Here is a 27,411-nt window from a genome sequence, read left to right as displayed (position 1 = left end):
TATATTGGCCTTAAAAAATTTAGATGTATGTGTACAAATATTTTGTTTGCATGTATGTACACCACATGCATGCTTAGCTGCCCTCAGAGTTCAGACGAGGGCACTGGGCCCCCTGGAACTGAAGTTACAAGAGTTGCGAGCCAGCATACAGGCGCTAGAAACTGAACATGTGTCCTGTGTGAGAGCAACAAGTGCCCTAAACCACGGAGCCACCTCTTCAGCCCTATGTTGTTTTTTGAAAGAGTGGAATTGTCCCCAACATTCCTCCTAAGGGCAGAAAAAAAGAAGTCTTTTAATTTGCTGTTTTAAGAGTATTTCTCAGGTGAAAAGCAAAGGTATGCATCTGGTGACAAGTCATCTAGAAGTAAATTTGTAGAGTTATCACTTGGGCTTTTGATTCTTTTTTTTTTTTATCTTAATGTTATTGCTTCTAATGCCTACTATGTGCCTCAAACATTTTTTTTTAAAAGTTTAAAAAGAATAGGTCACCAAAATTCCCAGCTGACTGGTAAACCCATAAGACAACTGACAAATAAACAAACCTATTTGATTTCTTTCCATTAATCATTGTTATATATATTGGGAAGACCCAGAATATAAATATCTGTTGTTCCAAGTTTGAGTTCTGCTCTGTCTCTTGGGGTATCTAAGTGCTGCCACATACTAAGCAGTGACGAGTGAAGTAGAGTCCATAACGTGGGGTGACCCACCTACTTGCCCCACAAATATCTATTTTAAAAATTACAAAAGATAACTGTTTGGCCTCATGGAATCTAAAGAAGGCCTTTCTATAGCCCAGGAGAATTAAATGATTACTGTATAGTCTGATGCCTCCTTGTTCATCTTTTTAGTTTTAGCTTCACCTCCTGTAAGGCACTCTTCAGTTATCTTGGCTTTGTATTCTTCTAAAATCAACCGGTGCTGCTTCTGAGAACATACACATCTCCAAATTTTAACTGGCTAGCTGGCTTTTCTCTCACCATGCCAGAAGATGATTGAAAGGAAGATTGGGTAGTAAACCATATTTTCTGCCTGTAATATAGCAGCTGCCATATCACTAATGTTAAAGTCACATTTTGTTTTAGTAAATAAAATTATGATAAATTACATAGTATAATTTTTAAAAAGACTACACAGGCAATTATGTTTTGCTCAAACAATAGAAAAAGCCTGAAAAGGTGACTTCGAGAATAAAAGCATTTGTTGCTATTGTAGATGATCTGGATTTGGTTCGTAGCACCCACATGGTGGCTAACAACTATCTTTAACTAGTTCCAGGGGCTCTGCCCTCTTGACCTGCAGTCATCAGTCATGCATGTGGCATACATACATACATACTACATACGTGCAGGCCGAACACTCATCTACATTAAAAAGAAAGAAAAAGTCATAACTATACCTTTCATTATAGTCCTCAGGAGAGCGAGGCAGGTAGATCTCTGAGTTTGAGGCTAGCATGGTCTACATAGTGAGTTCTAGATCAACCAAGACTACATAATGAGACCCTATAGTGACTCTCAAAGGGATGGCATAGGAGTTGGAAAGAGTTCAGTGGTTAAAAGTACTTACAGCTCTTCCAGAGGACAATCCACTGTAATTCCAGCTCTAGGAGGACCTGACATCCCTAACCTCCCACCCCGCCTTCACAGGCACCTGTACACACACACCACATAAATATAATAAAAAATAAATCTTAAAAAGCAGAAGCAGCTGCTGTTACATTAAACATACCTTTTAGAAGCTAGGCAGTCTTGGCTAAATTAGTTACTCTCTATGTCATTTTTCTCTCAGGCAGACCAATGATGTCTGTTAGACTCTACAGATGAAACAGGCTAGTCAAAGGAATTTGACTTTGTCAATGCTGCAATTTACAAATTTAAACTCAAGCTTTTTGACTAAAAAGCCTTGGTATCTGTCTTCCAAAACAAAGAAGTATCCAGATTTTCTGAAGTAATATTCCTTTGTACTTACAAAATATGTAACGCATTTTTATTTCTATTGCTTCATTTTAAAACCGATCAATACAAACATAAATTACTTTCTGAAAGAATAGTCCAAGGAGGGAGGTTCCATAAAAAGACTGCCTTTGAGCAAGGAACAACAGAAGACACTCTCAGAGGATGGACAGGAAGTCATGTGTACTCCTTGTGAAAGAAGGCATTTCTGGAACTAAGTGGCTTTTTCAATTTTGAGATGCAATTCAAGTAGCATTGCTAGGGGAGTGTTTGTGAGCATTTCTCATTTCACGAGGAATGTTTGACCAAATCTGGACTTAAGTCAGAATTCTTGCGTAAATGGCAGCATAATTCTTGTTTTTCATTTAAAGGTAAGAGATTTTGATTTGTCTGAAGTTTTCCTGCAGCATATCATTAGAGGAACATAAGTGTGATCCCAAGTCAGCTGACTCAAGGTCTCATGCTGTTTCCTCTTTACTGGGCAGATGATCATGTATCACAAATACTATACAGGGAATACCACACTGGGGAAAAACTTAGTCTGGGTGATGACTTCATTACCATGTTTATTTGACTGTATGTGTGTGTACACGTCGCATACTTGCAGGACCCCACAGAGGTCAGAATAGCCATTAGATCTCCAGGAACTGGATTATAGACCATTGTGAGCTAGCATACGGGTCCTGGTAATTATACTCATCTCCTCTGTTAAGAACATTAAATTCTAACTACTGAGGCAGGGCCTAAAGAATTTTGTATGTGTATATCTGTATGTGTGTTGGGAAAATCTTGTTCTTAGTGCTAGGAAGATAGTTCAATTGGTAAATGTGGTGCAAGGATGAGGGCCCAATTCAGCAGTTTTCAGCATACACCCACTAAAAAGTCAGGTGAGGCACCATGTGCTTATGGAGGCTGAGACTGATGGTACCTAGAGCTCTCTGGCTAGCCAGCCTGAGCCCAGGTCTCAGTGAGTAACACCCAAGATTCCTAATGTCTACACCAGCTTTGTTATATTTTAGCTAAAGATTGCAAATTGTGTGTATGTGGTATGTAATCCTGTAGCATCTTCAAAATATTAGGAATCACTCCTTATGTTGCCATACTCAGCGAAGTTCAGGAGTTGGCTTTCCCTGCCTGTGTTTTTATCTGGACTCAACCGTCCTCAAAACTTGCTTTCCAACTTCCTTTTGGTATATATGCTTTATCCATATTGATCTATACTTTACCTACATTCTCTACAGTAGGGCCAGTTTCTCCTTTGTTCCCCATACAGTGTTTATACCTTAATTGAGCACTTAACATCATGTTCTGTGTATTTCAGTTGGGTAAATCAGCAAAAGCTCCTTAAAAATAGAAAACAGTAGCGTGTGTAACTTGCGGCTTTTATTCTCTAGCTTTAAAAACAGGACTGTTCCCATGGGAGGAATGCAATAAACATTCAGTACATAGATGTTCATTGACTTTCAAGCCTAGAATTTAGTTTCTCGTTCTACGTGCAGTCTTCCCCCGATTTAATATGTTAGAACAACAAAACACCATTCTTCCTTCGATTTTCACTTACTTCCTTTTGTCCATAGGATGAAGTGTATTTGTTTTCTTGACATTCAGGTAGAGACCCATAAATTAGTATCATATATCTTTGCATTCTTATTTCCTATTGTTGCCCTAACATAAGCTTTTATACCAGCCAAGCTGGTCTGGTTGCTGTTCCTGAATGTTTTATTCCCATTCTTTTGTTGTTGACCTATCAACAACAGGGTGCCTTTCCTAGTTTGTGCAAATACTACCTGACCTTCAAGGTGGCCTCATTTAACATTGTAGTCTTTGAACCACATCTGCATATGAGTTGCCACTTTATTGCTGAATGACCTATGACTAACTTTGTGGTTGATTGGGGGTGTTATTTAACTTTTCACACATACAGCATTTGTTCTGCCACCCTAATATAATCATAATAATTACTAAGGTAAATCAGTAGTCTCAACTTTAGAGCCCATGGTCGACTTTCCTTTTTGGTTATTGTTTTATGTGTTGTTGTTGTTTTTCTTTTCTTTTTGTTTTGTTTTTTGATTTTAGGCAGGGTTCTTTGTCGTACAGGCTGGTATGGACCTTTCTTTGTAGACCAGGCTGGCTTCAAACCTTTTGACAGACCTCCTGACTGTTTCCCAGGTGCTGGGAATACAACTGTGAGTCACAAGGCCAAGCTTCTATTTTCTGTTTAGATATGGGCTGTTGTCTAGAGTTTTCAGATTTTACTTCTCTAAAGGTAGAGGTTGACTTAAGGGTTTTTTTTTTCTTTTTTTAAGATTTATGTATTTTTATTTTGTATGTATGAGTTTTGCTTGCATGTATGTGCAGCATGTGCATGCCTGGTGCCTGAGGAGGCCAGAAGAGGATGTCAGCCTCCCTGCCTCTCCAAGAACTGGAGGTACCTAGTAGTTGTGAGCCACCATGTGGATTGAACCTGGTCCTCTGCAAGAGCAAGTGATCTTAACCACTAAACCTCTTTCAAGCTCCTGAACTAAATTTTCTTAACTGGTTCTGTGTTCTACTAAAAGACAAGGGAAAATGCCCCCAGGCAAATTTTAAAGGTAGGTTTTAATGTAAAATACACAGTTAGTTACACTATAAAAAGGTCTATGATTAAAAATCAATCAAGGGTGGGGCTAGAGAGATGGCTCGGTGGTCACACGCACTTGTTCCTCTTTCAGAAGACCTGGATTCAGTTCCTAACACGGTGACTCACGACTGTCCATAACTCCAGTTCCAAGGAATCTGACACCCTCTTCTGGCCTCTTGCAGGTACCAGGTATGAGCACATACATACATTAAGACAAAACACTCAAAAGATTAAAAATAATGAATAAAGTGTTGGAAAAATTGTGACAGTATGTCACAATTTAAATTGCTGCTTAGAGCAGCCACATGAAGGTGGCGTTTGAATAGAGTTCTAAAGGAGGGTCTGGGCTAGGTAACCTAAAAGAAACGTTCTTCAGACAAAGCCTTCACAAAGCTCTGAGGCTTTATGGAATGAGTCAGAATAATTGGAGAGGAAGTTAGAAATAATGGGTGAGGATATTAATTTTAAAGGGCTAGCTAGATAAATCAGAAAATTCTAGTTTTTTATAGAATATGAATGTAAGCATTCATTGTAGTTATTATAATGGTGGCTTATCTAAGAATGAGGTATTTTAAACTAAATTTTAAGAATTTTATGTTAAGCCGGGTGATAATGGCAAATGTCTTTAAGTCCCAGCACTGAGAACGCAGAGGCAGGTAGAGCTCTGAGTTTGAGGCTAGCCTGATCTGCAGTGAGTTTCAGAACAGCCAGGGCTACAAAGAGAAAAACCAAAGTGTGTGTGTGTGTGTGTGTGTGTGTGTGTGTGTGTGTGTGTGTAATGTTACACATTATTTTTAAATGGTATTGTAACTGCTAATTATTTCGTTTTAAGAGTTTGTAATCATGATTTACTTTCTTGCTCTCCACCCCCTCTCTTAGGTGAAATTAACACAATGGATTTCTCCAGGCTACCCAAAATACGTGATGAAGATAAGGAAAGCACATTCGGTTATGTACATGGAGTGTCAGGGCCTGGTAAGCAATATGTAGTAATCATCTAAGAGCAAGCATGTCTCACTTGTGGTCAGCATCTTCTTAAGGTGCCCTGGGGAGAAACACAGGTTTCTGCTGACCCACATAAATGTTTTGTTACTTTAAGATCTCATAGTGAATATGAGAGTGAAGTAATATGGCATTGTAATGGTTCATCCAGCACTAATCATGTACATTTAATGGTCTGTCATTGAGATGCAACTTTACGATACCATGCTTGTTAGGTAAATAGAGCTTAATATTGTTAAATTTGAACTTGAAAAACCTTTAAGGTTTATAGCTTTGAATGCACAGTGCCTTTTGTATAGTAAATGTTCAGTTAATGTCTAGCGATTTGACTTGAGCTTTAATAATGATCTTAGGGCATTTCTTAGGAATGATACCTATTCTTCCTTATGTTCATATGTCCATCTGAATGATTTCTCCAGTGATCTCTCAGCTGACTACAAGAGAGAAGTCTCATGACCTGACACTGAGAATAGAAAGTAGTTGTAAATTTTATATCCACTTCATCAAACCTTGGAGCTCTGATTTTAAATAATTATCTCATTTCAGTATTCACTTTTTTTTGTTGAATATTCTGACTAAAAATCTGAATTACAATTTAGAATTGCAATCTGTTTGTTGATATTAAAATCCATTTTTCCTTTAAGTTTCATGCTGTAGTTTTTGTCTTGTTCTAATTATAGTGAAGGTGATGACACCTTTTTGGTGTATATGCAAAATGAGGGGTTTAATTGGTGTGTTCCACTTTTCTCTCTCCAAGAGCTAAGTGAGCTCCAGCTCACTGGCAAGAAGAATAAATATTTCACTATTTTTTTTTTTTTATCTCTTGTGATCACATGAACAGTTTCTCCTTAGTGATACGCAAAACATGAGAACTTTTAGGAATAGAGCAAAGGAACAGCATCAGAGAGCTTAGGTAAAACTGTTGTGTGAAAATGTGTAGGCTACTGTCCTGGAGTTGATTTCCAAGTACTTATTAATAGAGAAGTGATATTAATTATCTGATATTTCAGACCATCTTAGTTCTTTATTTAGATACAGAAGTAAACAAGAAATGAACAAATCTTCAGTTTCTAAAGCAGGATTAATTAAACATTCTTTTTTACTCCAATAGTCCCTATCACATAGTTGTAGTCAGTTGTATCAGAAGCTAAATGGTAAGAATAGGTCCCTATCACATAGTTGTAGTCAGTTGTATCAGAAGCTAAATGGTAAGAATAGGTTCATTCTTACATATTTCTACAAATGTGACACCCTTCTTTCCCTTCCAGATAAATAACTTCTGCTTGCTAGACAGCATGGTCCAAAATAGCAAGTTCTAATTCTGGCTCCTACTTGCGAAAAAAAGAAAAAATAGAGGTCCTTTCTTAACTGAAAGTTTATACAGTGGTGTGCTGGTTATAAACATGACTTATAACCATGTTATAAGAGGGATTACATATGCATGTATGGGGTGATGGTGTTATTTTGAGACAAGATTTAAAGTAGCCTGTGCTGGCCTTGAACTTGCTATATGTAGTATAGGCTGGTCTTGAACTTGCTATATATAATCAAAACTGACCTTGAAATCTGACACTCCTGTCTCTGCTTCCCAAGTGCTAAGGCTACAGATGTATAAGGTTTTTGTTTGTGTGTTTGCCCTAGAATTACCAGCTTATTGAAGGTCCACACCACAGCCAAGGAAACTTTAGAAGCACTGGCTTAAAGTAGTAAAAAGTAAAAACTTTGCCTTATTGTTCTCATTCAAGGATAAACAAGCACAATAAACTGATACTGTATAACATTCTAAAGCTCTTCCAGTGTAAGCTGTTTGCTTGTTTGTTTGTTTGTTTGTTTGTTTGTTTATGGTTCCAAAACCCTTCATTGCATGTATTACGGTAACTTGGGTTGTTCAGAATGTACTTCATACTACAAGGTAAGAGTTTTCATATAGGACTTCATGTGCTTAAAATAGGCTGCTTTTGAATTGCATTAATCAATAACTTTAGCCTAACAAGTTCATTTTGTTTTGTTCTTCATATCGTTTACTAAAAATAAATCTTTACGTGAAATTGTAACAGCTACTCCATAGTGGGAGTTTTTCTTCCTATGAATAAATGGGAAGGCATGCAACTGCGTTTATTAGATTAAAATTAAATGTAATTACGCACAGAACTTTGGATCAACAGTATCTTGTTCCTTACAGTGGTTACAGCCTGTGACATGGCAGGTGCAGCTATGTATGAGCTGGTGAGAGTAGGTCACAGCGAGCTGGTTGGAGAGATTATTCGATTGGAAGGTGACATGGCTACCATTCAGGTGTATGAAGAAACTTGTATCCTTTTCTGGTCAATTTCCTGCCCCCTTCTGAGTGATGTTGCAAAGTAGAAGCAATAATAACCAGTGATGGTGCATGACAGGTACATGTCATAAAGGAATATATTGAGGGAAAGCTACTGGGAATTAGTGCCCTTAGTGAAGAAATTGGAATTACATTCAGAATTTTCATTGCTTTAACATCTAGTGTTAAAAACTTCAGGTAATCTAGTTGGAAATTTGTTTAGAAGATTTCATACTGCAGAAGAAAGCACAAGTGGAATAATGATATTGGTATATATGGTTAAAATTGCCCATTCATGATTTTTATTTAAAATAATAAATATGGATCCTTCACTGTTCTCAATCTTTAATGAATACTATATTCATTATAATAATGAATATTATAAATGTGGCACTAAGAACTCTTTACTGTTGGGTTGCTACAATACTGATTCTTAAGCACAGGATCTCTGTACAGTTTTCTGTGAAAAACAGGAAGGGCTTACAGGAGAGCCAGCATATAAAGGTGCTTGGCGCCAAGCCCAGCAGGATGAGTCTGATCCCTGGAACTTAGGCAAAAGTGGAGGGAGAAAACGGATGGGATGAAGTTCTCCTCTCCTTCCCATGCCTGCACTCGTGTATACACAATAAACTAATGCTAAAAATTTATTTCCAGTAGAAATTAAAATGTAAAGAAATGTAAGCCTCACAAAGAACTGGTCTTTTGAAACACTTTTAATTCTCAAGGTCAGCGTTAATTCTTAAGAGTTTTAAGCAGATTTTGCTTTCTTGTTATTCTTAGAAGCATGCTTGGAGGTATTTCCTGTATGAATAGTAGGTACTAATGTAGAACAAAGTCATCTAAAAATGAAATTAGAAGTCTCTATTTGTCTATGTGCAGGTGCACATGCCTGTGGTGAAGGCCAGGAGACAACCTGAAATGCCGTCCAACATGAGTTTTGAGACAAGAGCTCTCATTTTGCATAGAGCATGTAGAATAGGCTAGTCTTGCTGGCTGGCCAGCCCCAAGAATTTGACACAGGCTCCCCAGGGCTTAGATTGGAAGAATATGCTTTTTTAACATGGTTTCTGGAGATTGAATTCATATCCTCATGTTTGCAAGGCAACACAGAACCTCCTTCATATGTGCCAAGCATACATTCTACTACTGAGCTGTACCTTACCTCATAGTTACACTCTTTTTTACATGGTTTGTAGACTTAAAGTTAATGAAAATGTATGCAGTGACAGTACTCCCTACATTTTTTGGCCTCTATTGCTGATTTCAAGACTATATAAGCACTTTGATTAGTTGCTTGTAATGATTGTATATCTTTATGTACTTCTGTACTTTTAGGTTTACTTTAGCATATAAAATAATGGGTTTCATTAAGGCATTTTTATAGATATATGTATCATTTTACTTTGTTTTAACTTAAATTGTGTATCCTAGCAAATGGAATATATATTTGTCCTTTCCATAAGATAACACACTGTATACTGTATTCTGTACATGTTTACCATTTAAAGATATTTGGATTGCAGAATCTAAAGATGATGTGATAAATATAGTAAAATGTAATGATGCAATCTAGAGATACAGAAGTGGTTTTTGAGAAATTCTTTTAACTTTTTATAGGTTTAAAAAATCATTTGATACTGATAATGAAAATACATGTTTTTGAGACCTTTTATGATTATTTATAGGTGTTCTTTTTTAATAGCTACATATAATCCCAGCATATAGTATTATCATGAGTTAGTAACAAATACTATAAATTTTGATGATTTATAGTCTTTCTTTTAAAATGCTACATTGTAACCATTTTTAATTTTGAAAGACCTTCCTAAATCTCAGTAAAAGTTTTATTAATTGTACTGCCAACAAATACTATAAAACAAGGCATTTCACTGCCTTTGCTCACTTTTAGGCTTTATCTTCTCTTCCTAAAGCATTTCCTTAGTTCTTAAATTTTCAAATTTTTGGTCTAGGTACCACTGTTCTTTATAGAAAACTATTATTCTTTAGCAGTATGTTCAAAATTATAAATGAATGAGAGGCTTTTGCTTTTATTAAACCTGCGACTTCCAAACCGTGCAGAGGCATTTGGGCAGCTGTAGCAGACTCACGTGAAGGCTCCCAGGTCATTCAGAATTTTTGAGGTTCACACTGGAATACTAGACACTTCATCAGACTTGACTAACCACTTACATATTTTGTTGCATTACATTCTTGTCAGTGGCATCATGTTTGTGAAGCTGAGCTAAAATCCAACGAGGTAAAAATAAGTATTCAGTAGGCTTCCAGTCTTACTGTTGTCATTTAGGACTAAAGTTGATTGTTTTTATTCTCAGTTTATAGTTTACAAGTGATTCTTTCATTGATATTCAGTTGTCAGAATATACACATTTATCAGACTCTTTGGATGTGAGTATTTATTACCTAGAAGTGTTTTTCCTTAGACACAGAAAAATACTATTGAAATATCAAAAATATGGAAAATCCTGGGAACTTATTTTATCATCTTTTTAAATGTCATTTCTCTTTTAAACTGATATTGCCTATTAATAGTATCTTCACACTTTGGTTTTAAGTTTTCCTCAACTGCTGTTTCTAGCTGGAGTCTCTGTTGGAGACCCTGTACTCCGCACTGGTAAACCACTCTCAGTAGAGCTTGGTCCTGGCATTATGGGAGCCATTTTTGATGGAATTCAGAGACCTCTATCAGATATCAGCAGTCAGACCCAAAGTATCTACATCCCCAGAGGAGTAAATGTGTCTGCCCTTAGCAGAGATATCAAATGGGAATTTACACCCAGCAAAAACCTACGGGTATGTCTGTGTAACCAGGAGTCCCTAAAGTTGGGGAAAGAATATGAAATGTGTATTTAGTGAACTGTTTTGTAGTCTTAATTTAAATAAATATAAACCATGGATGTGGTTTTAATGCAGTTACTGACTGTAGAACTAATGCTTTATTCTTGAGTTAGGCAAGTGATTTTATATTACTAAAATAAGAGTAAGTCTACTTGGGTGTTTTTGAGCATTAAAGAGTGAATGCATTTGTTCCTTAGGTTGGTAGTCATATCACTGGTGGGGATATTTATGGGATTGTCATTGAGAACTCGCTCATCAAACACAAAATCATGTTACCACCACGCAACAGAGGAAGCGTGACTTACATCGCACCTCCTGGGCATTATGATGCCTCTGTAAGTACCACCTGGGCTTTCTTCTACACAGCAGCATGATCATATATGACAGTTACAGTTTAGTGCCCTGAAAGCATTAAAGCATTTCTAATATGTAGGTTTTGAGTGACTCCTGTTTTATTTGTTTATTTGTCCATTTATTTACTTACCTTTGTGATGACAGGGCACAAGTCCAGAACCTCACACATACTAGGCAATCACTCTACCACTGAACTGTGTGAATTCTTATGGATAATTTTGTTTTTACCTGGACTTAAGAATATGCTATTTTTTCTCTCTTCTTAACTGATGGATTTGCCTAAATCTCATATTCATTAGATTTAGAATAGACCTGATTTTAACTGCCAGTCAGTATTTTACATAGTTAATTATAAAGAAGGTTGTGTGGATTCTTACTTTAAGTCCACCATTTTTAACTTAATTTATTAACTTTATTTACTTTATTAATTTTATAGTCACCCAATGTCAGACACAATAGATTCCTATCAGTCTTTGAATCTGAAGATAGTTTTATTGAGAAGACTGTGAGAGCATGTAGTGTCGCCCTAGTAAAATGCAATAAGCAGTTTTTAAAAAGTGTTTACAGAAATAAGTGTGTGCTTTACAACATACAGAGAACACATGTTGGTTTGGGGTTCTGGAACAGCTGTCTAGATTTGTTCACTAGCTTAGAGACTTGCTCATTCCAAGCGGAGGAATTGCCCTAGAGCAGACCATTCCCGTATTAACCAAACTATAGGTTTCTCCTGAAATTTGGAGTTATTTGTGAATAGTTGAAACAGCCTCAGTGTTCATAGATGTTGTCATATCACTTCCTTTTTAAACATAAATAAAAGAATATTGTTTGTGAGCTCTTACATGTATTTTTTATTAAAGCAGTATGATTATTATAATAAAATAGGATGAAAAGTAAATGTGAATCTTGCATTTTTCCCTAATCCAAGGAGCATGTGTGACCTCTAAGGCTTTTCTGTACATGCATGTACAGTTTATGTAGCTATTTATTGCTTGATGTGTTCCTTTCCAAAAACCTACCATACTTTTTATTAGTCAATGAGATGATAATGCACCTACTATAAAATGTATGATCACATATAAAGACACATAATAAAAACCATATGTCTCCCTTCTTACTTATATAAAAGCACTGTTGTATCCACAAGAGGAACCTGGAGATACTTATTTACATTTTGGAAGAACAATTCACAGATTTAGCCACCTTTAAAATTCTACTGCCTTTTTTGTTTTGTTTTGTTTCTCTAGGATGTCGTCCTGGAGCTTGAATTTGAAGGTGTGAAGGAAAAGTTCAACATGGTTCAAGTATGGCCTGTGCGTCAGGTGCGGCCCGTCACTGAGAAGCTCCCCGCCAATCATCCCTTGCTCACTGGCCAGAGGGTTCTTGATGCCCTTTTTCCGTAAGTTTGTTGTGTCCCACCATTTGCTCCAAAGTCACCATATGTATCTGTCTTGTCATAATCTTTACAGAGGTGAGTTCTCTGTATTTAATACTGTGACCTCAGAGTTTTATCTATGGTAGCAATGGTGAATTAGTTAACATCTGTTGCCAAAAATTGAGACTCAAAAGTTTTTTTCCTCCACAGTCACGGTTTTAAAAACTTACTGAAAAGTAACATTTCCAAAAGACTATCTGTGACAAAGCACATAACTGTCTTTCTTAGGTTGTTCTAGAATTAGTGGAGTGGTGTTACTATATGCTGCTAATAGTACTAATTTAGTATGCTCTTTTCCGTTTTCATTGCTGAGAAACATTTTACTTCCTTTTGTTAGACATGGTGCTTTACTGCATGCTGTTGTATTTTCTAGCATGACCTCATCATTTAATTTCCAGAAAACATTGGTTTCTGCCTCAACCTTGCATCACTAAACTCATCTTTAAAAAAGAAGGCCGTGCCTCACCCTAAGCAGGCACTTTGACACTGACCTTAGGCCACCACCTCCCTGCATTCTCACTGAAGGCTCTTACTCTTCAGAGTTGCTCTTGGGTTACTCTTACTCTTACCTACCAAGACCTCTGTCCTTTGACTTCCTTGCTGTCACTGCCTCCTATCTTGTATACTTCCTTACTCAGATTATCCTCCACAGACTGCTTCTTATGAATATTTTCTAGTGGTATAATAAAGCTTTGTATTCCATCAGACTCACCTGGCAAAATCCCAACTATGAATCTGTCCAGCTGTGTCCTTCTGCTTTGCACATAACACAGAAAACCCCCAGAAAAATCCATGGAAATTGATTTCTGTCCACACCGCTGTGTAGCAGTCCTGCTTTCTCTACTATAAATGTCTGCTCTTCTCAGCAGCTGTTTCAGGTTTCTCTATTTAATTCAAATATTCAACTCCATCCATGTCTCTTCCCCTTTCTCTGAGAAATCAGAGACTATGAAGCCTGGCACTCCCTCCATCTCCCACCACTTAATGCACATTCCATCCATCTCTTCTCTCCCCTTTTGGAGTTTATCATATTTCTACGTTCTTCAAATATTTCTCCCTCTTCTGCCTCTTTTTGTAAGAATCCTATTTAGTGAGAAAGAAGGAAGGGAAAAGGAGAAAAAGGATTTACTTTACCCTGTTTATCCTTTCTACTTGTCACTACTTTCCCCCTCATCTTCATGGCCAAGCTCTTGAAGAATACACGTGACCCTCTCACCACATGAATTCATTCTGCTCTGCACTTAGCATTGCTGTTCCCTTGAACTGATCTCATTTGTATCAACAGTTGCTCCTGTACTTGATCAATTTAAGCAATAAATTTTTAATTCCTCACAACTTTGAATATTGCCTAGCCATGATCCCCCTGCTCTTATCTGTTCACAACTCCTGTACTGACTTTTTGGGAAGGTATGAGTTTCCTAGCCCTTTTTCTACTCCTTAAAAAGGAGAGAAATGTGGTTTATAGTTTTAATTCATGTGTTGTCTTTTCATGAACAGACTTGTATAAGCATGGTCATTAGTGCTATTTTGTTTATCTCACTATTTTCATATAGCCATTCCTTGGGTGTCTTGTGGAATACACTTTCACTTTCCATCTACTGTAAATGATAGAGATGGTTAATCATAATAAAATATTTGCTAATTTTTGTTATTGTTTTGAAACAGTGAATCACTCTGTACCTCACCCTTGCCTAGGATACTATGAAATTCAAGCTAACTTCCAAGTCATGGATGCTCCTACTGCCTCAGCCTCCCAGATACTGGGACAGCAGGCATGAACTGTCACATCCATCTTTTTTTGTTGTTGTTTGTTTTTTGTTTTGTTTTGTTGGGTTAGTTAGTTAGTTTAGTTAGTTAAGGCAGGGTCTCTGTGTAGCCCTGGCTGTCTTAGAACTCACCAAGTAGCACAGGCTAGACTCAAACAGACATCCACCTTCTGGGATAAAAGGCATGCAGCATCATACCTGGTTTGCATCCACCTTAAAACATAGGCTATTAAGCACAAATAAGTTGCCAATAATTACGTCAGCTATAGATTATATATATATATATGTATATGTATAGAAATGTTTCAGAGTAATTACCTTAATTTTTTATTACTTACCTACTTTATTTGATAGTATATATTAGCAAGCCAACTGAGTAATAACTATTTCTTTTGATTTTTGTTTTGTTGTCCTTCAGGTGTGTTCAGGGAGGAACTACTGCTATTCCAGGTGCTTTTGGCTGTGGAAAGACTGTGATTTCACAGTCTCTATCCAAGTATTCCAACAGTGATGTGATCATCTATGTAGGATGTGGTGAAAGAGGAAATGAAATGTCAGAAGTTCTTCGGGACTTCCCTGAGGTCTGTCTGTAGAAAACTCCAAAAAATCTTCCAGAGAAAATACTGCATATCAGCTGTCATTGGCAATTAATAGTTTATGTTTTTTGGGTAAAGAATAGTGCTTTGGTTGTCAAGATACTTTCAAAGAATTTTAAATTAATATTTGTGATTGATTTGTATATTTTAAAAAATGAAAAGTGAGTTATTCAAGGTTAGACACTTAAAAATTTATCATCTTTGTTCTCTCTTATGAGAGTGATAAAACAAAAAAGCATTTATGTTTTGGCTGGGTATGGTGGCACGCGCTTGTATTTGGTAGGCAGAGCCAGCAGAGCCAGTTCAGGGCTAGTCTGGACTACATGAGACAGTGTCTAAAATGGACCCTAGAAAACCAAGCATTTAATTGTGTAAGCTTTACATGGGTTTTGTGATCTTGGTTATTGTAGTAACATTTCCTTTTTCATAAAATAATGGGTTTCCTTTGTCCTAAATGAAATTATCCATTTGTCAAACAATACTGTGGAACACGGAAGAGAGGTTGGCATGATGGGTGATATTCTTTGGGAATTCTGACCAAAAGGATTAGACATAAACAAGTTTTATAGTTTTTTAAAGTAGGGGGAGAAACTAAAATGTTAACACTTACACTTAGAAACTAGAAGATCACTAATGGATTTTATACCGTTAGCTCACTATGGAAGTTGATGGTAAAGTAGAGTCGATCATGAAGAGAACAGCACTGGTAGCCAATACCTCTAATATGCCTGTGGCTGCACGAGAAGCCTCCATCTACACTGGTGAGTTGGGAGCTGAATAAAAGAATTTAAACCTGTCCTTAAATTTAGCAATGCACCCAGTCTTTCTTTCCCAAAGAATTTCATTCTAAAAAACTCCCATATAATCATATTTGTAGCTTTTAAGAAATATCAAATTTATTTTATGTATTATGAGAATAAGTAAAGTTTTTAAAAGGATTTTTATTTGTGTGTATGTGTGTGTGTTTGTGTGTTTGCCACATGTATGTGTGCCCTTAGAGGACAGAGGGGCTGTCAGATCTGCTACACCTAGAGTTTCAGGCAGTTATGAGCTACCCAACAGGGTTTTGTGGACAAAGCTCAAGTCCTTTGCAACAGCAACATGACCTTTTTTTAAAAAATATATTTATTTATTTATTATAATCTATTCACTTTGTATCCCTGTTGCAGCCCCCTCCCTGTCTCCTCCCAGTCCCACTCACTCACTCTCTCTCTCTTCTTCCCCTATGCCCTTTCCCTAGTCCCCCGATAGAGGAGCTCCTCCTCGTCTTCTATCTGACCCTAGCTTATCAGTTCTCATTGAGGCTGGCTACATCATCTTTCTCTGTGGCCTGGCAAGGCTGCATCCCCCAGGGGGAGGTGACCAAAGAGCTGGCCACTGAATTCATGTCAGAGACAGCCCCTGTATCCCTTACTAGGGTACCCACTTGGAAACTGAGCAACCATTGCACTTCCTTCGAACAGTGGGCCTAGGTCCTCTTCCATGCATGGTCCTTGGTTGGAGTATTGATCTCTGCAGGTCTGCCTGCGTCCAGGTATTGTGGCACTGTTACTACTCAGCAATGAAAAACAAGGAAATCATGAAATTTGCAGGCAAATAGTGGGAAGTAGAAAAGATCATCCTAAGTGAGGTATCCCAGAAGCAGAAAGACACATATGGTATATACTTACTTATAAGTGGATATTTGCCATATAATATAGGATAAACATACTAAAATCTATCGCCCTAAAGAAGCTAAACAACAAGGAGGACTCTAGGGAAGATGATAAATCCTCATTCAGAAGGGCAAATAGGATAGACACAGGAAGTAGAAGACAAGGAACATGACAAGAGCCTTCCACAGAGGACATTTGAAAGACTCTACCTACCAGGGTATGGAAGAAGATACTGAGATTCATGGCCAAACTTTGGGCAGAGTGGCAGAATCCTTATGGAAGAAGAGGGAGATAGAAAGACCTGGAGGGGACAGGAGCTCCACAGTAGAATAGCACAAGCTTTTCACCTTTGAGCTTCTCTCCAGCCCCAAACATAAGATGTCTGTCCAGCTGCCCCAGTAGTCATTGTTGTCTTCTTCAGTTCCTCCTCCCTGTCTTTTCCCCTGCACACCCACTGCTGCCTGATTTTTGTTCTGCACTTCCAGGGTCTTGCACATACTAGGCAAGCACTCATGAGCTATATCCATATATTATATATTCTAGTTCTCTTAAAGATCACAAAACAATACATTTGCCTGGTGTTTTTTCCTAATATATGTTGACTTGCATAGACTTCCTGATTTATGATCTACTGGGTTAACATAGTAATATTTATTTTGTTTATGAAAAAAACAAGTTTCATTTTTGAAGTAGAAGGAATGCCTATCCAAACCTGGACATCCAAACCTTGGTTTGGCCAAGTTCAAAAGTTTTGGATCAATATTATTTTGCCTGAGTATACTTATTCAAGCATTAAACATTGGGAACAAAATCTGAGAATAAATCTCTCTCTTTTAGAAGTGACTTTATTGATGCAAGGAATTTCTCTTTAAATTTGAGGTCTCATAGCTTTCTTAGGATGTATGGCAGTGTTGATAGATTAGATACTTCTTTCTAAGCCGTGGACCCTGTTAGTCTTTGAATGTGTTTTTTGTTTTGAAAGATTTTTGAGAATTGTATTTGAATCCTTTTCCTCCATTAGACATATTGGACCTCCTTCCTCTGTTTTCCAGGTACCATTTCCTGTCCAGTTCTTCTCTATAGGCTTTCATCCATACACGAAATAAATAGTGTCACTTCTAATGAAGTCTGCATTTGTACAATAGTTTTGTTTTCGTTCCAGGTCTTTGTTGGGTTCTGTCAGCTCATAAAGCAGCTCTTCTTGTTATATACTTTCTGAGATCATAGTCTGTGGAAGGATTCAGGATTAAGGTTTTCTTTTTAATTCACTGTAGTCACACTTTTCATCTGTTCCTTGGCAGGCTATTTTGACATCACATCACTGTATTTACATGTATATTGTTTTTATTTAAGTATTTCATACTGATATTTATTACCATTAGTCATCTTCTAAGAGATGGGTGGGACTGGCTATGACTGGTATAAGGGAACAGGAATTCTTCATGGTTGTTTGTAAAGTGTGTTATGAAACACAATTGTGTGATTATTTCCCTCATTCTCTAAAGTGAACTGCAAGCCATTGGTAGTAAATTCTTTCTCCTCTCCTGTGCCTCACCCATTTTATGTAATGGGAGTAGGGAGTGCCTGCATGTGTTGTGTTTTACCTGCATCTTTCTACTACTTCTCCATACCAAACTGGGCCCAAGAAACTTCTGCCACTGGTCATTTTGCTCCTTAGCATGTGTGGCTCTTCAGTCTTCAAAACATGTTTCAAGGGCTGTGGGAAGTTGAGAAAACTGTATGACTTCCCTGGCCATGGAACATATAATTTTAATCACATTTAATCACAGAAGCTTTATTTGAGTTGTATGGCTTCAGGTGAATTCTTGATGCTTCCTCACACCTGTATTTGTTTTCACTTATTTAGATCATATCCCTTGTTACTTTAGCACAGGATTAGACACTGAATTTGGAGTACTGTTTTTTGTTTGTTTGTTTTTGGGTTTTTCTGTTTGTGTTTTGTGGGTTTTTTGTTTTGCTTTGTTTTTTGCTCTTCTTGTTTGGTAGTAACTTTTATGAAAAGGAAATGGTATATTCATGTGTGATTTTAAGACAGGGAATCTACCTCATTGTTTTTATGACTGCAGTTTTTCTTTATATGGATAGAGCATATGCATAATTTTTTTAAAGAGAACTATTTTAAATTATGGGGTGCTAGTGCATAAATACAATGACTGCAGTGACCAGAAGAGGACATTATACCCATTGGAACTGGAGTTTTGGCCACCCGGCTGGGTGCTCTTAACTGCTGCACCATCTCTGCAGCCTCAGTAATAATAATCTAACCGGCATCTTTGTGGTGAACATTAGGTTATGGTTTAATTCTGAAAGCCATTTATGTATTGCAATAACTATGAGAAAGTTTGTTTTTCACCTTTACCAGTGCTAATCCAGTTAGCAAACACATAGAGAACTTGAAGCAATAGTACAGTAAACACTTAAGTACTGAGCACTTAGAACTTATGATTGACATTTTAACAATTGTTGCTTTATTACATCCTAGTCAGTCTATAAAGTAAAATGAACTAACTTCTTTCCCATGTTCATTATCTCCTTAAAAACTTCCCACTGTCAGTTTTCCTTTTAGATGTCTTTCCTATTGATTTATAAAAGCTCTTTGATTGATGAAGATACTGATTTTTTGAATCTATGAATGCAACTCAGTTTGTCCTTTGACTTTTCACCCTCATCCCCACCCGTGCTCACATGTGCTCAGCTAACCCCTGAGTGTTAGCTCCAGCTTTTTTGGGTTTCATCTGAGTTGTCAGTTGTTATATTTTTGGTTTTTCTTTGTAGGCACTGAAATCTGTAGGTCATGAGAGAGGCCTTGATTACTCATGTCTATCTTTTCTACAAGTATTGGTAGCATTATATCACAGACCTAAAACACATCTGTGCTTATACAAAAAGTCTGTTCTAAACATGAGGATAGACTATCTGGTGTGTTTTTATTGTGTTTTTATGCCTAAATATTGAGTTATTAAAGGCTCTTTTGTAAAACCATTTTAGACCTAGTGTTTTTATCCTGGAGTCATGATGTGGTACGTAATAAAATGCTGGTTTACAACTTTTCTCTTTGCTTGTATAAGCTTGTTTTGTTCTTGCTAAAACAAAAATTAGGGTATTAGGTTTGGTGACTCTGACAATACAGACATAACTATATGTTTCTGTTGCTTTAAAGTTGCATATAATTTATTTTTTGAAGATATTTATGTGTAGTTTATTTTCTTTAATATATACAAGTATGTAGAGTGGGAGTTTCTCCATTTTAATAGATTAGAAACCTGTATTGGAAAGGTTTGGCTGAGATAAGTAACAGCACAAGACCCAAAAACTTCTTTGTTGGTGTTTTGTTTTATAGGACAGGTCTGGTTGTGCACTTAGTTAAATATGCATGCCTGATGTATAGTACAGACAAGTTATGCTTGGAGATGTATTTCAGGCTAAATTATAGAAACAGAGAACAGGGCATAAAACCCTTCCCTGATTTTTAGAACGTATGGAATAGCATTGGCTATGGCATCAGAAAGTCTTAGTAGTGGCATACACCTTAATAGTCCCAGAATTTAGGGAGTCAAGGACAGGTGCATCTCTGAGTTCAAGGCTAGCCTGGTCTACAGAATGAGTTCCAGGGCAGCCAGAGAAACCTTGTCTTGAAAAATAAAAAAACAAAAACAAAACAGTCTCCAAATTGCAGTTGATCGCCATAGCAGTGGCTGGGGTACTCCTTTTCATTCTGTGCAGAAGCCAAAAGTGGCTCTTCAGTCTTCAAAACGTGTTTCAAGGGCTTTGGGAAGTCTAGAAAACTGTATGATTTGCCTGGCCATGGAACATCATTTTAATCACATTCTGCTGTATTAAGGTTAGGAAATATGGCTCAGCTCTGTGCGTAGAAGAACAAACTTGGGAAAATGATTAATGACATACTTAATGTGCCCATTGTTTTAAAATTTCTTAGAGACAAAACAGCCAGTAATTTGTATTCTAGCAGTGTAACCTAACAGTGCTCTTTTCTGTTTAGGAATTACACTATCAGAATATTTTCGTGACATGGGCTACCATGTCAGTATGATGGCTGACTCTACCTCTAGATGGGCTGAGGCCCTCAGAGAAATTTCTGGTCGCTTAGCAGAAATGCCTGCAGGTAAGTCTCATGTTGGTTGTCACTAATAGAATTTTAGGGGCTGCCTTAGAACTCCCTTTTAAACTTTTCTTTTTGTCTTTCAGATAGTGGATATCCTGCATATCTTGGTGCCCGGCTGGCCTCTTTCTATGAACGAGCAGGCAGAGTGAAATGTCTTGGAAACCCTGAAAGAGAAGGAAGTGTCAGCATTGTAGGAGCGTAAGCAGCCAAGCTGTTTGCTTTCCTTTATTTATTTGTTTATTCAGTGGAGACCTGGGCTTGCTGTGTAGCACAGGCTGGCCTGGGTCTAGTATTTCGCATTTGCCAACTAAGTGCTGCGATACAGACATGTACCACCATGCCCAGCTTATTTGAAAATAAGGAAAAGTTATTTATTTTGAAGAGAGGACTGGGAAGATGGCTTAGTGAGTGAAGTGTTCACCGCAGAAGCCTGGGGATCTGAGACTGAGTTCCAGAACCTACATTAAAAAAAAAAAAGCTATGGGTGTTGATGCATGCCTCTAATCCTAGAGCCTGGGATAGGGAGTAGAAGCAGGTGGATCCCTGGGGTTTTTTTGGCTGGCCAGCACAGCCTACTTGGTAAGCATCACCAGGCCAAGTGAGAGACTGTCTCAAAAATCAAGGTGGATGCTCCTGAGGAACAATGGCTGAAGTCATCCACAGGAGGAGGGTGGGTGGATGTATTTGGCTTCCTCTGGGAGTGTCAGTTCTTAAGTAGAGCTTCAAAGGCACTTTGTGAGGCAATTCAGGCTTCCTCTGTATCTTTGGGTCTCACTGGTGTGTCTTCCCTGATTTAGTCGATTCAAGTCACTGTATCGTAGGACTAACTATCTCTTGCTAAAGACAAAGTATAGATGTATGATTACTACATAAAGCCACACTTTACTCTTAGAACATTTGTGTTTCATCTTTTCCATTAGAATACTAAACGAATTAGAATAAATGACTGATTCATTTCTCATACTAGATGACATTCAATAATAATTGTCATTCTTATTTTCAACAAGATTTTTCTTTCCAAGAGTCATTTACTTTTAAATTTATATATAAGCAAACACTGAAGCTAGGAGGTAGGGGAGTGGCTCACCAAGTTCACGTTGCATTCCCAGAGCCCACTTAAAACAGAATGTTATGGGATACTTTTTAAATCGCAGCACCCTACAGCAGTATGGGAGGTGGAGACTGGAGAATCCCCAGAAACTCCCAAGACACAGCATACGCAACGACAAACAGGAAACGTTCTCAAACGAAGCAGACTGTGGAGGTTGTCTTCTGACCTCCATCTATGCTCCAGGGTACACATGCATCTCCTCTGCAGATGTGCACACACACAGACAGGTTTTGTTGGCTTGTTTTTAATAAGGTTGGCGAATTGTGTGCTGCTAGCTCATGTGCTTATTAGCAGGCATGAAGCTTTGAATTTCATTTCTAACTACAAAGACAAACACTATTAGCCTTTTTTATAATGTTGATGTTCATATATTACTTTTATTTATAAGTGTTTTGGTGTCTTCATATTTGTAACTTTCAAATACTCGATATATGTGATTATTTTTCATGAACATTTCTAATGATTGTGTTGTGTTTTTACTCTAGAGTTTCTCCACCTGGTGGTGACTTTTCTGATCCAGTCACATCTGCTACTTTGGGTATTGTTCAGGTATGACTTCCCCTCTGCCACACCCCAGCTGTAGTTTAACTGAGTAACCACCATTTTATTTACTCACTAAAGAATTGGCAGAAAAAAAAATGTTTTAGCAACCTTAACATTGTGAGAGTTTAACACATTCTGTTTTTTTTTCTTAGTTCTTTTTGTTTTGTTTTTGAGACAAGGTTTCTCTGTGTCTTGTTGGCTGTCCTTGACTCACTTTGTAGACCAAGCTGGCCTCCAGCTTACAGCCATCTGCCTGCCTCTGACTGGGATTAAACATGTGCACCACCATGCCCTCCTTTTTCTTAGTTCTTAACAGTTTATACTAAATATAGCAAGCCTGTAAATACATCCAGGTACTGAAGTTTTCTTTATGTTAGAGTTAGTCTATTCATTAAACTAACTCTAACTGTAGAACTAAATAGGCCCCAAACTACTTAATGCCAAAAAATTACAGTGTAATCCAAGGCAGATGGCCCCATCAGAAATTGGGTCTCTTCAATCATGACTGGGGCACCCATCTGCCACAAGGGAACACCGTGGCATTTTGAGCCCACATTTTGAACTGTGGGCTCCAAAGTGAAACTCTATTAACTATACCAGGTGAGAGCAAGATTGGAAGATGTGGTTTCTGCCTACATAGCTATTTACCTGAGTCAAAGCATAAACTTAGTGGATAGGTAATAATTAAAGAAGCCTAAATTAAAAAAAAAAAAAAAAAAAAAGTGCGTGAATCAGACAGAGCTATAGTTTAAAATAATGTTAATATATTCAAAACTTTGTATGTAGGAAAAATCTTTCTTGGTTTCCAACTGTATCAGATGAAATGGCAAAGGCTAAATTCATAGTTCTCAAAGTATTTAATACTTGCTAAATTTTGAATTTTAAGTTGTATGGGGGAGGTGAAACAAAGTAATAAATACAAAAAATATCTTGAGTGTTTGGCCTTAGAAAATGAATGTCAGATATTATTTAATTGACTGATAATGGTAGGAACTTGAATTCATCTGAACATTTTATTTACTATTTATTCAGTTTTCTGCCTGCATGTATACCTGCAGGCCAGAAGAGGGCACCAGATCTCACTATAGATGGTTGTGAGCCACCTTGTGGTTGCTGGGAATTGAACTCAGGACCTCCGGAAGAGCAACCAGCGCTCTTAACCACAGAGCCATCTCTCCAGCTGCTCATCTGAACATTTTAAAGGTTTTAATCAATGTCTGTTCCATCTCAGTAAGCCCTTATGGTTCTTCTGTTCTTATTATAGCATAATAAGCTCCAATTGCACCTATTTTCTTTTTACTATCATATTTGATGTAGTTTTAAGGAAGTTGAAATAAAAGTTTGATATGTAGGTATTACTCACTCTGAAAATGGAGAAATGTGGTTTTTAGTTAAGATTGGGTTTTGCACATTTTATTCTATTGCAGTTATGTTTATATATGCTAATATGCTACTTAATTGACTCGAGAAGTTACAAAGGTGCTTATTGGGGACAAACAGATACACTGCACTACTTTGGAAAAGTCTAACATTTCTTTTGTTAAATCAGGTGTTCTGGGGCTTGGATAAGAAGCTAGCTCAGCGCAAGCACTTCCCGTCTGTCAACTGGCTCATCAGCTACAGCAAGTACATGCGTGCTTTGGATGAGTACTATGACAAACACTTCACAGAGTTCGTTCCTCTGAGGACCAAAGCTAAGGAGATTCTGCAGGAAGAAGAGGATCTGGCAGAAATTGTGCAGCTTGTGGGAAAGGTGAGTTAGAGTGGGCGCTGCACTCGGGTACTGTGTGAGTTGCTGGAATTAGGTATTCAGATGCTTGCCTGGCTTGTGACTAATCCCAGCACTTAGGAGCCTAAATCAGGGACAGTACCACAATTCTGAGTCTGTGTGCACTACATAGTAAGTTCCAGAATAGTATGTGTGGGCTCTGAGTATGAGATCATGTCTCAAAACAAACAAAAACCTCAGGTAGTACTTTTTTTTTTTTTTTTTTTTTTTAACTAACTGAAACTTTAAAATTCCATAGCCTGGTCCTGGGTTCATGACAGGTAAGACACCCACCGCTAGTCAAATTATATATAAAATTAGGGCCAGGTAATGTAATTTTTGTAGGAGCACTAGAGCTGGGACTCAAACGCTCAGATTCTAATTCCATTAATGATATATGTATCTGACATTCTGTTGCTTATGTCTAGATATTCCAAAGAAGATGGTGAAAACAAATTTAGACAAGTTAAATCTTGCAATTGAATAGTTTCTCAGATCACAGGACTAAGATTTCTTCCCAACCCCCTCCTGCTTTTGAGATAGAGTATCAATATGTAGTTCAGGCTTCACACTCACAGTCCTCCTGTCCCTACCTCTCAAGTGCTGAGATTATATGTGTCCCACCCTGCCAGGGCCTGTTACTTTTATTATATATGATAAAACAACCTCCTATTTCTTCTCAACAAAGGATGATATTATTAGAAAGCTAACATCTACAGCAGATAGTACACATTTGGTACTTGTGATATATTGTTAGATAGCTAACATCTACAGCAGATAGTACACATTTAGTACTTGTGATATAGTGTTAGGTAGCTAACACCTGTAGCAAGTGTTACATATTTAGTATTTACAGAGTATTGTATCCTCTCAAAGGAGCAAGAAATAGACCTGCAACACTGGATAATGACAATTTGAGAAAAACATTTTGTTATGAATATAGATTAAAATATTAAATACTCACTTGTTAGCCCTACTGGGGCATTACAAATATAATCTGTTGTGAACAAGCAAAGTTTAGCAAATGTGACACAAAAGATGCATCTTTAGGAACAGGCGGGATAACTCAGTCAATAAAGTACTTTCTGCATAGTCACAAGCACCTGAGTTCAGATTGCCAACACCCATGTAGAAAGCCAGCACTGTGGAGGCAGACACAGGAGGATCCCTGCGGCTGCTTGTGCCACCATTCTACTGAAGTCCCAAGTTCAGTGAGAAAAAAATTTAAGGTGGAGACACCCAGCATCAGTCTCTGGCTTCCACATGCACACATGCAGAGTTGTACACACATATGAACATGTACACATCCATATGCAAAACATAATGCATCATAACTTACTCGTGTTATAATAACTGCATTGGGACAACGTTATCTCAGCCCCAAAATATTTGAACTTTACTGTTAGAATTTTAGAAGTCTCTTATAAAACAAGTAGTAGAATTTTGTAACTGTGAAAAGTGACATGCCTAGCTCCTCATGCTTGTGTGTGTCTTTATGGTACTGCTGCTGGAGACACGGAAGGGAAAGGTACTTGAGCCCATGAGTTTGATTCCCCAGGCAATGGGGGCAGGAAGGCTGGACAGATGGTTAAGAGCACTCATTGCTGTCACGGAAGACTTGGGTAGAGGTCCCAGCACACATGTTGGGCCGCTCACAACCTCCTGTAAGTCCAGTTCCAAATCTGATGCCATCTTCTGTCCTCTGCATGTCCCCACATACACACAGCAGACACAGAAAAACACACATACACATGAATAAAAGTTAAAATAAATCTTGAAAAAAGAATAGCTGGGGGTGATAGCTCAGTGGATAAAACAACTTGCCTAGGCAGCCATAAGTACTTAAATTCAACTTCCAGCACCTATGCAAAAAGCCAAGTATGATTACACGCACCTCTAACCCTGATATTGAGGGACAGAGACACAGATTCTGGAAGTTCACCAGCTAGCTAACCTAGCCAAAATGGCAGCCTTCTAGCTCGATGAGAGACCCTGTCTCAAGGGATGAAGGGTCCTCCTCTGGCTTCCACATTGGCATGTACACAGTCACATTCATGCTACACTCAAATAAATGAAAGTACAAATTAATATCCTAAAACAGGAAGCTTTTACTTAATAGAGTAGAGAAATTTCAAAAGCATTTCTTTCCAAAATGAAGATTAAAACTAGAATGCTTGCTATCACTGTGTTCAGTCGAATATGGAAGTCTTGAATAAGAAAATTGTTGTTGTAGAGTTTCTGTTGCTGTGATAAAACCCATGAGCAAAAGCAACTTGGAGAGGAAATGGTTCATTTCACCTTCTGCTTCAGGTAACAGTCTATCACTGAGAGAAGTCAGGGCAGGAACTCAATGAGGTCAGGAACTTAGAAGCAGGAACTGAAGCAGAAGCTACAGAAGGGTGCTCCTTATTGTCTTGTTCAGCCTGCATTCTTATCATCCAGAACCATCCATCCAGGAATGACACCACCCATGTGCGATGGGCCCACCCACACCGATCATTTTTCAACAAAATGCCCATAGACCAAATTGTTGGTAGGCACATTTTTTTTTTCAGTTGAGATTTCCTCTTCCCACATGACTCTAAAGTTTACATTACAAACTAGTAGCCATTATTTGTAAATAATGTGCTCACCTAACTAGAAAAATAACAGAGAAACAGAATTAATAAGTGTTAGGTGATTCAAGATAACAGAATGAAAAGAAATTTCTGTATACTAGCAGAGCATACAGTGTTCACAATAGCAATAAAAATTAGAGGCCATAGCTCGGGATGCTATTAATCCCAGCATTTGGGAGACAGAGACTGAAGGATCCATAAGATGGAGGCCAGCTTAGTCTTCATAGCTCCAGACCAGCCAGAGGCTACATAGTGAAACTGGTTTTGTATGTGTATATGTTTTTAAATTCAGGTCCCCCCCCCCCAAAAAAAAAAAAAAAAAAAAAAGAGTATATGAACTAAGTAAAAGTACATATTGTTTTCTATTAAAATCATTTTAAAACTAATATGTTATCTGAGAAGATTATCTCAAAACAGTCCACACTTCAGAGTAGATTAAAATGTATCATTTCTCAGGTCAGAAAGATGCCCAGTGGGTAAAGCTGCTTGCCAAATAAGCTTGATATGTAGGTCCTCAGAATCTACATAGAGGTGGAAGGAGAAAACAAACTCCAAAGTTATTCTCTGGCCTACATACAGACACATGTACATACTAAATTTTTGACAATGCCACTTCTGTTTTAACTACAAAGTCACTGTATTACCAAGCACATTTCTAGCTGATTTCATATTCA

General features: G+C 37.6%; 1 protein-coding gene across 6 annotated transcripts in view; it reads left to right on the top strand.

The window, feature by feature from the left end:
- Positions 1-27,411, top strand: part of Atp6v1a (ATPase H+ transporting V1 subunit A) — a 55,410-nt gene that overhangs the window by 18,595 nt on the left and 9,404 nt on the right. For 3 of the 6 annotated variants that reach the window (XM_055624896.1, XM_055624897.1, XM_055624900.1), the window contains exons 2-13: positions 4,667-4,764; positions 5,455-5,550; positions 7,760-7,888; positions 10,491-10,705; positions 10,948-11,085; positions 12,349-12,500; positions 14,721-14,883; positions 15,551-15,659; positions 20,575-20,697; positions 20,781-20,895; positions 22,294-22,357; positions 23,901-24,104. In XM_055624896.1, the coding sequence (XP_055480871.1) occupies positions 5,469-5,550; positions 7,760-7,888; positions 10,491-10,705; positions 10,948-11,085; positions 12,349-12,500; positions 14,721-14,883; positions 15,551-15,659; positions 20,575-20,697; positions 20,781-20,895; positions 22,294-22,357; positions 23,901-24,104 (1,494 nt within the window). In that variant the 5' untranslated portion in view covers positions 4,667-4,764; positions 5,455-5,468. Of the gene's footprint in view, positions 1-4,332; positions 4,547-4,666; positions 4,765-5,454; positions 5,551-7,759; positions 7,889-10,490; positions 10,706-10,947; positions 11,086-12,348; positions 12,501-14,720; positions 14,884-15,550; positions 15,660-20,574; positions 20,698-20,780; positions 20,896-22,293; positions 22,358-23,900; positions 24,105-27,411 lie in introns of those variants that run through there. The other 3 variants (XM_055624899.1, XM_055624898.1, XM_055624901.1) reach the window with 3 other exon arrangements.

This window comes from Psammomys obesus, unplaced genomic scaffold (assembly GCF_907164565.1).
Source record: "Psammomys obesus unplaced genomic scaffold, mPsaObe1.curated_primary_1811, whole genome shotgun sequence".
NCBI lineage: Eukaryota > Metazoa > Chordata > Mammalia > Rodentia > Muridae > Psammomys > Psammomys obesus.
This window is presented reverse-complemented; position numbering and strand designations above follow the sequence as displayed.